Here is a 14,125-nt window from a genome sequence, read left to right on the forward strand (position 1 = left end):
TAAAAATGAATTTAAAAATCCAAGAAGGCTGTACAGGACTGACCATAAATGATTCCGATAATGTGGTGTCAGGAAAAAAGGGAAGTTAGTAGACAGAGCCAGTTTTATGGGATAGCGATGAATGGGTTTTTGGACCAGCTGGATGATTCATAGTAGGCAGCATGAATTTCACTAAATTCCCTCTACGTTGGTGTTAGTGACTGGTTATTTCTCTTGGTTTTTAGTGAAAGATTTTGAGGTATCTCAAATAAGGGCAGCAGTGATAACATTGCCTTGTGAACCCAACTGATAAAATTCTGGTTCTGCCCAAATTCTACATTTTATATTCTACATTTTAATTTGTTACAATAAACACATGAACAGCTGGTGATAGGGTCAGATGATGAGTGCTAAAAAATAAATAAAGCATGGTACAAGGACAGAAGAAAACGGAGTGGTAGGTGCTATGTGAGATAGGTTACTCAGGGAAGCCATCTTTATACATGAACTTGGAGCAGACACCTGAAGGGAGTGAGGAGAGCCATGTGGATACTGGGGATCAGTGCTCTAAGGGGAGGGAGGAGCTAGTGCAAAGCCCTGAAGTACATAGAGAGGGGGATAGTGTGGGGGCCAGTGTGGCTAGAGCAGAGTGAACTGGGGGGAAATTGGAGAGAGAATTGGACAGCAGTGGGCAGAATAACGAAGTTAGGTGACCGTAGATTCTCGGGGAGAGGGTAATCAACTCTTTTTAAGGAGTTTTAAAATCTCCTTCCCCTAGAGATTAATCTTATGGCCTTTTAAAGAGGATGCACGCTTGTCCCTAATCTACACACATGATGGTGAGTGGAAACCTCGCATTGCACCTCACAACAGTGAAGTGTGACATTGCTATTGATTTCTGGGGAGGTTAACGTTGCCTTTGATGGTGAAGTTACCTATTTCTCTGGCTTCAGCTGTTTTCCTGTTCGCTCTTGGCTAAAGCCTCTTTTATGCCTTTACTCTGGACATGCTGGTTCCTAGCTCAGGACTTTTGCACCTGCATTCCTTCTGCTTGAAACTCACTTTTAGCTCTTTAAACAGCTGTGTCCTTTTTGTCACATAGTTCTCGCATTCTACATCAACTCCTTAATAACCATTATGTAGGTTTGGCAGAAAATTTATAAAGATATTTGGGAAAACAGAGAGGATATCTACTTATCCTAAATTATTTCTGTCCGGCATTCTGTACAGCTGTGTTCCTGAACCAAACTAAGGGCAACTTTAATTTTCAAGTGGTTACTGTTAAAGGGGCAGGCAACTTGTAGAAAAGAGAAGCGAGGTGATTCAGTGGTGGCTTGGGAGATTGGGAAAGCCCACACTGCCTAGGGCTGCTTTAAGAGGCAAATGGAAGAAGGGGAAATACAGCTCACCCACAACTTTCTTGCTATTTGGTATCATGGTTAATAAAAATATATATGCTAAGAATGAAGTGCTTGATGCAAAAATGAAAATATTCACAATAAATATCCTGTTCTTGCCAACAGCTCTTATGAACTGCAGTAACTTACTTCCAGTTAGCATTATCTCCTTTTAATTATATAGCTGAGTCAGCAGCCTTTGCTTGTATTTTGGGGAGAGGGGAAGGTACATTGTAGATTAGCACTACATTCATCTCAGTCCCAGGGAAAGAACCCAGGTGGAGGCAACTGGCAAACACTGTTGTTTTGTTTTCAAAGGGGTAGGTATATTGGGTGTTTTCTTATGACTCCATCCAGATTCTGTGCATCTCCCCGGAAGCACAGAAGGGTTTGTGGGCTGTATCCCCAGTGCTGTTGGGTAGGAGAGGACTGGCCTAACTGGAGCTGATGTTCATGCTGAGCCACAGCAGTATCCATTACAGACCTGAAATATCCAGAAATGCTCCCATAGGACATAGGCAATTTAGGGAAAAGCCAATACGTTTGGGAAACTCTGGGTTAAGTAAGGTTTCTTTCTTACAGGACTTCTCAGAACCTTTAGGAAAACAAACACAGTGATTGTGAACCAACCAAGAGGGACTAATGTATAGCTTGTTTCTTAAATGTGTTTGACCATAGAGACTTTTTTCCAAGACGAGTCTTGAGTGAAATACGTTTAGAAAAGGTGGTCTAGACAAATGCTGTGGGTGGTCGGTTAGCTATCTAGAACTGTAACAGGCAGAGAAAACTGCACCTCTAACAATCCTCCACCATCCAAAGTTCTCTCAACTCTTTTAATTCATATACTTTGCAGTTTTCCCCCAAGGGCACACTTCTAGCTTCCAGGTACATTGCTGACTTAGTATTTGGGGTTGGGGAACCTTTTTTCAGCCAATGGCCATTTTGATATTTAAAAGGTTATTTGGGGGCCATACAAAATTATCAACGTAAAAATTAGCCTGCTGTATTTGGTCAAACATTTAATTAATTCACCCCTAATGCCTTGGCAGGGCCAGATCAAATGATTTCATGGGCCTTATATGGACGGCGGGCTAGCCGTTCCCCACCCCTGGAATAGAGGACTGAAGGGTCAGGACCCCTATAGCCAAATATTAAACATTGGTTACTTGCAAATGTATTATGTATGTCTCAGGGAATATCGTCAAACCTATGGCACCTGCGTGACGTGAAGTTTAGACCTTCAAGCAAGCTGACTTTAGCATCCATTTCATCAGAGTCAGAGGATGTTGAAGGATGTCGAAATAGAGGCTGCAGAATTCTCTGTTATTCTTCAAAGGACACTATAACTCTTTTAGGCGAAGGCAATGTACACTTACTGAGTCAGCAGTCCGACATGGAGACTCATGTCCCACCTTATAACATCCACATATAATTCCAGGTCCTAGCCATCACTGAGCCTTCTGGTGTTTTGAACATCCTGATCAACACTGCTGCAGTAGGCATTTTCAGGTTCAGATCTACTCCAGGGAAGCCCTGGGGCAAAGGAATAAGCTTTCAGGGTTTCTTGGGTGTTGGCCTATTCAGAGGTCTCTTAGGGGACACAATTTATGTTACTTATTTATACCCCAGTACATCTCAGACTTTGTAGTCTTACATAAAGACCCATAGCTTACTTAAAAATCTGTTGGTGAATGAGACAAAATTTGTACAACAAAAGTAAGATCAAGGAAAAGTTAATGTAAATAGAATAAGTCAGGAGTAAGATTATTCATGTCACATTTAATACCAATAATTCCTAGACTATACACATTTTCTTCCACAGGTTAAATACATTACTAATACGAATATTAATGTATCACTTCGGTGAGACTGACAGTACTAAGTGAAAACTAATTCCTCAAAGCTGGATGAATGCAGATCCCTTACAGGTATTTAGGCATCATCCAGAAAAGTAAATTGAAACTGATTATGGAAATTTCCCAAGCTGAAAATTTTATAAAGTTGTATACTTCAGATAATTTCAACCTGTATCATTTAAAAAGATTTTAAACATTGCTAAAAGATGAAGATACTATTTGAAGAATAATCTTAGTAAAATATAGCTCAATTATCTTTTGATAATCATGTTTCATGGCCATTAAATTGTTTTATGTGGGATATTTTAGAAACTACAATGTATTTTCAAATATATGTATGGCGTTCCTTTAAGAGATTCAAATCTCAGTCGACCTCATTGATATGGTATATTATGCTCTCAGTGGCAATAAATATTTAAAATCTGAAAAAAAGTGCCCATGGATGGATAAAAGCCTCCATTTGCATTTCTTCTATTAACTAAATTTCTAATTTCTAATTCTAATTTTGCCCTGGCAGGGTAGCTCAGTGGTTAGAGCATCGTCCTGACACACCAAGGTTTCATGTTCAGTCTCAGGTCAGGGCACATACAAGAATCAACCAATGAATACATAAATAAGTGGAACAACACACTGAGGTTTCTGTATCTCAAATACATTTTAAAAAAATATTCCAACTTCAAAACATTCTCCGCAGGTCTTGGCTATCAGAAGAGCAGGGAAGGATAATTGACAAATTATATACTTTTCCTTCCTTTCATGAGATTATCTTGATGTCTCGGCTATTCCAGTTGAAAGCTCTAGGCCCCATTTCAGCTCAGATTAACCATGCTTTGATTCGTCTCTTCCTAACATCCTCGCCAATTACTCTGTTTTTCACCTTTGTATACTTTTGTAAAGTGGCGACAGACAGTTAGACTGGTGAGAGTTCTTGTAAATGGTCCCAGCACGGGAAGTCTCACCTCTTTCCAGAGCATGCACGGTGAGCAGGAGAAACAGGATCCTCTTCATTTCCCGGCTGGCAAGTCCTGCGGCACCCTGTTTCCTGCAGGTAACCCAGAAAAAAATGGCAGCTAAGCGTAACCAGTTCCCTTTTAGTAAGCTTCCCGACTATGAGCTAATCAATCATTAATCTCTATACAGAAGCCAGGGCATCCTTGGCCCGAAGAGATAAAATAATATCAATATCAAGGTAAATAGACACCCTGGGGAAAATGTGACACATGACAGCATTTTTAATCATTAACTTGGTCAAACTGCAGAAGAGTCAGTGTATACATAGCTTACTTTCCACTGCTGCTTTTTACTAAAAATTTCTAGTGCGTTATTGGGCACATTTCCCCTTCTTTATAGAGTTGCGTGCCTCTCTTGGACATCTCTACCCTTTTCCTGTGTGAATGGAACCTTGGAGGTTATTTCTCTCTTTCTATCTTTCCCTCTCTCCATTCCTCCCTCCTGCCCCTCCTTCTCTGTTTAAACCTACTACAAATAAGTATTACCTCAAAATATTTCACATTAGGTGTTTTAAATAATAAGAAAAAAGAGTGAGAAGCCAATTTATCATAATTACTCAAATCCATAATTTCAATGCTATAAAATTTATTTAAGATGTTGGGATAGTACTTTATGTGCAATATTACACTTTTTTGAAGCTACCAACATCTTAAAAAAACAACAACAAAAAAACCCCTGAAGTGAGGCAAATAACTGGAGAGGTTAAATGACTTGCCCCAACTCACAAAAGTTAATGGTGAATTTTGGACTTGTACGGCTAAGTTAAAGTTCTTTCTACTAACACTATACAACTGATATATTGTAGGGTACTGTAACCAGAGATCTCACAGTGGCTGTGTAGAACATGGGACTCAATATCTTCATTTTACAGAAGAGGGAACAAAGCCCCAGATAGATTCTGTGACTTGCCCAGAGAGCACAGGTGTATTCCAATCATTCACCATCCTTCATCAGAATCAGGTCAGCTCCTGTTCCTTGCAGGGGCCCTCTTTTCTGGAAACAGGGTCAGGTAGGGTTGGGATATACAGGCTCTAGAGTCAAATCCTCACCCAGCCCTAATTGACTGTGTAACCTTGGGAAATTATTTTCTCTTTCTAAGCCTCATTTTTCTCACAGGCCCAGTGGTGATAACTCAGTATTTTTTGGTCACAAGATTATTGTGAGTTTCAGACAATCCATGTGCAGATTTACCATAACATTGAACACATGATAACATGCATTGATGTCATCAGTAGTCTTTATTCTAGTTATTATCACTGTCTTCACTGACCTTCCAAATTGATATCTGAGAAGATCATTGGAACTAATGAAACTTAGAAATATCACAGATAAGTGACCTAGAAATCCATGAACAATTTAGTGGCCAAGGATTAACTATGTAGGCAGAGGCCATCCAAATCTCAATACACTGCACAAAGCAGTTACCGTTTTAGTGAGATCCTCCATCTACATTGAAGATACTTGGGTGTTAGGTTCAGAAAATAGAGCTCATTTAGTTGGTAGCTAAGCAAAGCAAAGGTATCCTGTAAGGTCAATGGCAGCCTGTAACGTAAAGGAGATCTTGCGAGAGGAAATAATGGGCAAATAGTTTTGTTGTTAGGATCATCTTCCTGCCTACAAATATAAACTTTTTCCTTTGCTAAACTTCTGGTTTACTGTGCAAATTAATTTAAAAATGTTTTAGTTTTACTATAAAGTATTTGGAAATAAACTCTGAACAAGTGTCAGAGTTTAAAAATAATCAAGAAATCCAGAACTCAGAGAATAACTGTTAATATCTTATAGTTTTTATTTTTATTTAAGATAATACAATATATGTTCTTCGTAGGTTTTTATTTAGCAGTTAAAATTTCAGTCATCTTCTGATGATTAATTCATTCAGATATACAGCTAACTGTTCCCTATGATTTTGCTAAAAAGTTTAAGTCCAGCCTGTTTTTTTTACTTTTAAAAAATTATGACTTTATCTCTGCTTTTGCAACAACATCTACCACTTTGGTTTAATGATAAGTTGCATGTAGCAAGAATTGCAACATCTCATTTAGGTGTACTCTTGAGAAATCTCTACACTAGCTGACAAGTGCATTCTTTTGGCTGAATTTATTTTTTTCTAACTGAAAATTGGCACTCACATGCTAGTAGCTAAATGGATGAACCTTTTCTCAGTCCTATTTATGTAATTCTCCTTAGTTTTTCAAATGTTGATTTCTTGTATTGATACTAAAACTGGGGAAAAAATTATAATTGGCCTAAGTGAAAAGTCTCATGTTGCAATGACTACTCTAGTAAATTAGATGAAAGGGGAAAAACAAATAAAAAAGACCAAGTCCAATATTCTGACACTATGTTACAAGCCGTATTTGCGGCAACTCAGAAATTTATTACAGAAATAGATTTTTAAAGAATTATTAAATATTTAAGCTGTGGGATTTTGTAGGAATTGTTTAGCACATGAAGAACTGATTTGAAGTGGTCTTCCTCTTCTATATCTTTCTTGCCACTGGCTTCAGAAGAAATTTAGGGTGTTTCCCTCCTAAACAAGGTGAGTTCTAGGCAAAATCATGAAACAAAGCCCATCTTTGGTTCTTTTCCTATCACATTTTTCTCTTCCTACCAAAGCTGCTTAGAAATTCTTGCATTATAGTATTGCTGCCCTGTATGTGGTGAGTCTTTTTTCTCTGATTTTATCCAAGATCATCACTTTACCTTTGGTTTTCAATAGTTATTCTCTGTATATAGAGTTCATTTTATATCTGTCTCGATAAGTATTCATTAAACTTGTATCTATTATGTCTGTGTTTTTCTCCAATGTTGTAAAATGTTCAGCTGTTATTTTTGAAGGACTTTTCCATGTCATTCTCACGCTTCTCTTTGGGACTTTAATCACACATGCTCCCAGTAGTTTATTAGACTATTTGACATTATCCCACATGTCTCTAAGATTCTATTCAGTTTCTTTAACTCTTGTCCTCTCTGTTATTCAGTTTGGATAATTCCTATTCATTAATCTGAGTTGATTCTTCTTCTAATATCATTCAATGAATTCAGCATTTTTCAGATTTAGAATTTCTACTTGATATTTTTCATAGTTCTGTGTTGCAGCTGAGATTTGGTTTATTCATTAAGACTATGATTGCTTTGAAATTTTCAAATATATTCTTTAGATCTCTTTACATAAAATCTTCTTTGTAGTCTTCATCAACTGTATACTATGTTTGGGTTATCTCAGAGTTGATTTTTATTGACTTATTTTTATCTGAATTATGGGTGACATTTTTATTTCTTTTCATCTTTGGTAATTTTTGTTTCTTTTCATATTTAGTAATACACTGGACAAGCAATGTGAAAACTTGACAGTTTTATATGTTTTAATTTTTTTAATTCCCTATAACATAACAAGTGGTTTCACATTGTTATTCTCATTCTTGATATTCCAGTTTAATTAGTATTATTCAGACAGCCTTTTGACTGAATTGATTGGAGAACAGTCAAATTGCTACCCAGTTCAGTCACAAATATGTGACTAAGAAAGGGATCTGATGGACACAGTTTTATGTTATACCTAAACTCAAATTTGATTGGGGAAAAAAAGAACTAGAAAAGTTGTTTTCTGGTAATAGAGAAACTTTTATTCTCATTCTTTTTCTGACCTACTTTCTTTAAAAAAATGGAATCTATGCTTATTAGAAAGTTCACTTATGATTTTCACTTCAAATGCAGAGATTTTAAACAGGAGGTTAATGCATAATTAATGGTAATAGATAACTTTACATATTCCTTTTTTGTTGTATTCAAGTTACTTCCATGTGAATGCTATACAAAGTTGCACTCTGAAAAAGGAGTCCAGTTAAATATAAAAGAATACAGTGCAATACAAATACTGGCAATGTATGTGTATATATATATATATATATATATATATATATATATATATATATAGTTTTACTTTGAATATCTGGGACTCTATTGCATTTCCACAAAGAAAATTTGGTGTAAATTTATAGCTCTTAGAAAAAAAGTTTTTTAAAATATATATTTTTATGAATTTCAGAGAGAAAGAGAGAGCGAGAGAAAGATATAGAAACATCGATGATGAGAGAGAATCATTGACTGGCTGCCTCCTGCATGCCCCCTTCTGGGGACTGAGCCAGCAACCCAGGCATGTGCCCTTGACTGGAATCGAACCTGGGACCGTTCAGTCTGCAGGCCAATGCTCTATCCACTGAGCCAAACCAGGTAGGGCGAAAAGAAGTTTTTATGACAATAAAAAGCATGGACTTTGGTTATAGGTAAATATGTGTATGCAAGCTTTACTAATTAACTCCGATGAATACAATGACAATGAGTTTAATAACAGTTCAAATGGAAAATTTGTTTAAAGCATCTAGCCAAACACAAACATTCAATTCAAAATACACATACATAATGTAACTACTTTTTTTTTTTTTTAGAATAAACTGTGGTGTTTTTTATTTCTCAATCATGGCAAATTCATGTGTAATGTGTTAAAGTTTTGATTCTACAAATTTGACTGATATAACAAGTCAGAAGAAGAAATAAAATAGCTTTTAAAAGGTAGGCATTTTATTTTATAACTTTATCAAATCTGTAGCCATGTGGCATAAGTATAGTAACATATTGTTCATATCTTATTTTCTGTTATAGTGCCAATTATAGTAATTAGACTAGCATTGATAACAGTATTTATTCATTCAACTATTTTTATTGATTTAGACACTGTTCTAAGTTTTGGGACAAAGTAATGAAAACACAGACAAAAACATTTGCCCTCATAGAGTGTAATTCTAATGAGATATAATAATAATAATGTTTTAATAAATGTTAAGTAGTTATATCTTAAGTAGTTATACGTTAAGTAGTAATAATTGCTTTCTGATGTGAACGTTTTTAGTGGGCCTCTGTGCGGATGATTTATGCCAGGTTCACTGGTAGAAACCTGCTAAGCCCATGTACTTTTAAATTGTGTAGGGCATATTTATTCAGATACAATTATATAATTTTTAATTTTAAGGATAATTGAGCCACTATTTACCCAAGGAAAATTGTTTCATAATGAGCAGTCCACCCCAATGCAATTTGTTTTTTTAAAGTTTTGCACTTCTTTTATTAAAAAAGTCACTGACTACCAAAGAGAATTAGACGTGTGATTCTGCTGTATTATTTTTTCTTTTCTAGTCCATAAAAATAGTTCTAAATCACAAAAGTAAAAAGTAGAACAGTAATTGCCGGGGTCCAACCCCAGCGGGTCCAGGGGTCCCCAAAGGTGTGGACGGAGTCGGCGAAGAAGGAAGGACACGGAGACAGCGTTCAGTTGATCAGCAGCCTAGCCAGGATCTCTAGCCAGGATCTCCAGCCAAGTTCTGGTCTGGATCTCCAGCGAAGTTCTGCTGTTTATTGTTTTCTTACATCCGTATTTATACCAGTTGATTTTAATCCTGTCAATTTCTATTACAAAGGTTAGGGCGTTTATTATCTCCATTCCAGGGAGTAAAGATTATTATGTAGCTTAAGCATGATTGTTTGTAGTGATTAACTACCCGCCTGGCACTTAGTTAAGGAGTTTTATCCCCTCCCTGACTTCAGGGAAAAATTCCTACCTGGGGAAACAACCTTTCTAGGAGAGGCATCCCCTCCCTGACTTCAGGGAAAAATTCCTACCTGGGGAAACAACCTTTCTCGGAGAGGTGACCTTGGTTAAAACACACAGCGCTAAGGGGAGCAAACATATTAAGAACAGTATGCTATATACGCCAGGTCCCTTGAAACATATGCTGTGCAGATGTTTCTATCCTGCAGCAACTGTGTCAAGCAGCAAGGATGGACCGGCTTCCGGCAAATTCCCCCTTTTTTATTTTTTAAATGATAGCACATGCAAATCAGTGGCCACCTCTCAGATTGGGCCATTTAAGTCTTGGAAGAAGAGTGGCAAGCAATGATAGTGAGCATAGCTATAAACATAGTGGATGGAGCGCAGAAGGAGCCCCATTCCTGTAGAAGGTTGCCAGCCTCTTCAGTCAAGGGATTTCAGCTGTCCTCAAGTTGTTGGTTTGGTTGTCTTTGTTGGTCTGGCTAGCGGGCGGCGTCACTGGCGACAGGCTTCCCGAAGCGTCAGCAAGTTGAAGGGCTGCATCAAAGGGTCCATCAGGGCCGTGGTTGATGGTGGTGTCGATGTCCGAGGAGGAGTAAGCTGTGCCCTCTGGGTCAGCAGATATGGAAGATGGAGGGTAGTAGAGAGAAAAAGAAGAGAAAGCAAAAGAACTACAAGGCATGGAAGTGTTTAGAAAAAAGAGGGAGAAGAAAGGGAAGAATGCAGCATCCTGACACAGCCCTTTCCTTCAGCTGCCCCTTTCCCTGTGGTCCAAGGTAGAAATGGGAAACAAGTCCTGTTGCAGTGAGAGGGCAGCTGCTGTCAGCCAGTCTCTGTCTTTACCTGGGTCCCGATCTGAGCTGGGCATGGGAAGCAGGAAGCAGCCATGGGGACAGGAGACCTTCCTCAGAAGGGGCGAGTGTTCAAGCCCCTGCACCCCAAGTTTTCTCCTACTGGCCCCCGACTGTGCCTGTCTTAGGTTGCCCCACCCTGTGGAGTCTTACCCGTCGTTGACTACCAGCCATCTCTGGGCCAAGTAGGGTGATGTGAGGTTCAGTTTTGTCTCCTTGGTAGCCTATGTCCCTCTGGCCTCCATGCCCAGCAACTGCCTTGGGATCCCCTTGCCTGCTGGCGGGGCCCCGGCATTGATCACATATCTTGGGGAACCCAGGTTTCTTCTCCAGGGAGAGCCCAGCTCACGCTATTGGGTGAGAGACAGATCCATGCTACCAGCCACCATGAGGCTTCAATCTCAGCATGAACAGAGAGCTCAGGCAACAGCTATGGGCAATTGGATTGTAAGAAGAGGGTCCCTCTTGGCACAAGGGTAAGAGGCGCCAATACAGGACAAAGGAGAGTCCTGGAACAGGGTTTTCTCAGCCCAGGATGTCAGGCTCTTGGCACAAGACAACTCCATGTATGGGGCATATACCAAACACCCATAGTCACGGCATAAAAGGGAGATGCCCTTCCTGGAACAGTAGGGTAGGGAGATTCTAGAAAAGGCTGTGTTCAGGAAAGAAGGAGAAAGGCCAAAGAACCAGCAAACAAGTAGTTAGATTTTAAAAAAAGGAAAAAGGAAAGGAGATGTGGGGCAAAGCTGGGACATGTGGAAAGACAAAACGGAGGCACATTTGATCCTCCCAATGGACAGATTGTTCCAGCTCAGGGCTGCACATCTGCTGCAGACGGACACTGGTCAGGTGTGCTATGATGAGGCAGAGATGGCGGGCGGTGAGACATAAGGTCAGACTAGACAGTCTGGAATCCACACAGGTGAGTCTGCGTCCTGTGGAAATATACAAGCATATCCTCTCCCCCAGGTTAAAAGTACATCAGGTCCCTTCCAGGCTCCTGTAAGCAAGTCTCTCCATTTGACGAGGGCTTTAGGTTTAGTTAGATCAGGATTCCAATGCCTGTACATCGGGGAATTTCCCTCAGAATCTACATTTAGTATATTAATTAAAAATTGAGCATGTTGTAGAACATGATGAGGAGAGGAATATTTAAACTCATTTTCTTGTAGTATTTTGTAACAGGAGTAAATCAAACACCGCTGGGGCTATATAATAGAACTCCCATTTGAGATAAGATATCTCTTCCCCATAATGTAAAGGGGATAGTCGTAATTACATAGGGACAGAATGTTCCTGAATGTTGACCTTCATCAGCCCAAGTTAAAATCTGAGAACTCTTTTTTACATTAGATGCCTTGCCTAGTCCTACTAGGGAAGTGGAGGTGGTGTGCGTGGGCCATGAAGAGGGCCAATCCTTCCCTTCTATGCAGGAAACATCTGCTCCTGTATCCAATAGACCTTCAATTGGTTTTCCCTGAATTTGTAAAATTTTTGTAGGTCTAGTAGCATGGATTTCTTGTATCCAAAATGCTGCATCACTAGATCCAAAGCCTCCGGCCCCTCTAGCTTCCTGGGTAACAGCTGTCCCTATTTTATGTATTGGTAACAGGATTAATTGGGCAATTCTCTGGTTGGGCTGAATCTGTATAGTTGTGGTGGGTGGGGAAAGTAAAATCTGTATTTCTCCTGTGTAGTCTGCATCAACAACTCCTGGGATGACTAAGAGCCCCTGTAATGAGGTGGAGCTCCGTCCTAATATTAAACCTACGGTTCCCTCAGGCAGCGGCCCAGACACTCCTGTAGGAATGGCTGCTACTGGCGAGTCTGGGGTTAGTACTGCATGGGTGGTTGAGTGGAGGTCCAATCCTGCACTGCCTGGGGTTGCCCTGAAGAGGTCACTGACTGATTGAAATTTGCAAAGGGGTTGAGGGTTGATGCCCCTATTATTGCAGGGGCCTGGGGCTGGCCCCTTCTCAAGTTTCCCAATTGAGGTGATGGGATATAACCTCCTTGGGAGCTATTTGTAGAGTTTAAAGGCCGACCATTTTTATAGTATTTTGATCTACATTCCTTTGCCCAATGGAATCCTTTCTGACATCGGGGACAAACGGTTTTTGGAGGATTAATATTATTCTCTAATGTATTTCCAGGCTGTCGAGGAGCTTGCCATCTGGCCTGAGTATTATTATTATTTTTATTTGGGCATTCTCTGCTAAAGTGCCCAGATAAGCCACAAGAGTAGCAGTTCATATTTCTTTTATTACCTGTATTATTGCTGGCTTGTCCTATAGCCTGTACATATTGAGGGTATGTCTCCCCTTTGAGAGCTGCAGCTATAGCTACACCCTGTATAAATGCTGGACTTACATCAGCACACTGTTTTATAAAATCATTTATAGTTCCTGTTCTGCGAATCGGCCTTAATAAAGCCTGACAGGTATTATTAGCATTTTCAAAAGCCAGTTGTTTGATTAGGATATCGGCTGCCTCTTTGTTATTGATTACTCTCTTGACTGCCTGCATGAGGCGAGAAAGGAAATCCTGATATGGTTCCTCGACCTTCTGTTTAACCTCTGTAAGGGTGGTGTTTTTTCCTGCTGTATAAGGTAGGGATTTCCAGGCACTTACTGCACAACTGGTTACTTTGGTAAGTGCCTCTGTGGGCATATTCATTTGCTCCTCAGCCGTGTTAAAATCACCTTCTCCTAATATCATGTCTAGGGTTATTCTTTTTCTGGTTTTTTCGCTAGTGGCTACAGCTTTCTTAGCAAGATCTTCATATTCAGTTTTCCATAATAAGTAATCGCCTCCTGAGAGACAGGATTTACAAACCTGTGACCAATCATAAGGAGTCATCCATTTACTGGCTAGGGTTTCTACCAAGGTTTGTGTGTAAGGAGCTAGAGGTCCATATTCAGAGCAGGCCAATTTTAATTCTTTAAGTACTTTGTAAGGTATAGGCTCCAAGGTGGGGTTTCTATTCCCACCAGACTCATTCTCATATGTAACTGGGAAGCAGAGTGAGAATTCAAGATCTCCATTAGCTTCAGCTTCTCTTATTGCCCTTTGAAATTTAGACATGGAGCTCATAGGAGCCACAGGACCTGGTTTAGGCTTCCTTTCTAATTTGGGGAGCCTGTTTTGAATGGGAGGGCCATTCTCCTCTCTACTGACTGGAAAGGAACAATGGTCATGTTTATGATATTTAGTCTCCTCCCGATCAGTAGGCATAGCTAAATTGCTTTTAGATTGAGCTGAAGACAATGATGATGTGTCCTCTCTGGGTGGAGCCAAGGGACTATTTAAATTTTGAGAAAGTTCGACCGTTTTTGCCTCTGGTGCCAAGGTGTCACAGATTGAATCCCAGAGGGAAAAGAAACATGGCAGGACCTTGTCAGATTCATGGTGTTTCTTTAA

The 14,125-nt window shown here is 39.5% G+C and overlaps 1 protein-coding gene across 1 annotated transcript in view; it reads right to left on the minus strand.

The window, feature by feature from the left end:
• The window catches only part of GC (GC vitamin D binding protein), a 37,946-nt gene extending 33,623 nt beyond the window's left edge, over positions 1 to 4,323 (minus strand). Inside the window, exon 1 of the mRNA XM_036335889.1 lies at positions 4,192 to 4,323. Within this exon, the coding sequence (XP_036191782.1) occupies positions 4,192 to 4,240 (49 nt within the window). The 5' untranslated portion in view covers positions 4,241 to 4,323. The remainder of the gene's footprint in view (positions 1 to 4,191) is intronic.
• Positions 4,324 to 14,125: the final 9,802 nt, after the last annotated feature.

The sequence above is a fragment of the Myotis myotis genome, unplaced genomic scaffold (genome assembly GCF_014108235.1).
Source record: "Myotis myotis isolate mMyoMyo1 unplaced genomic scaffold, mMyoMyo1.p scaffold_m19_p_1, whole genome shotgun sequence".
NCBI lineage: Eukaryota > Metazoa > Chordata > Mammalia > Chiroptera > Vespertilionidae > Myotis > Myotis myotis.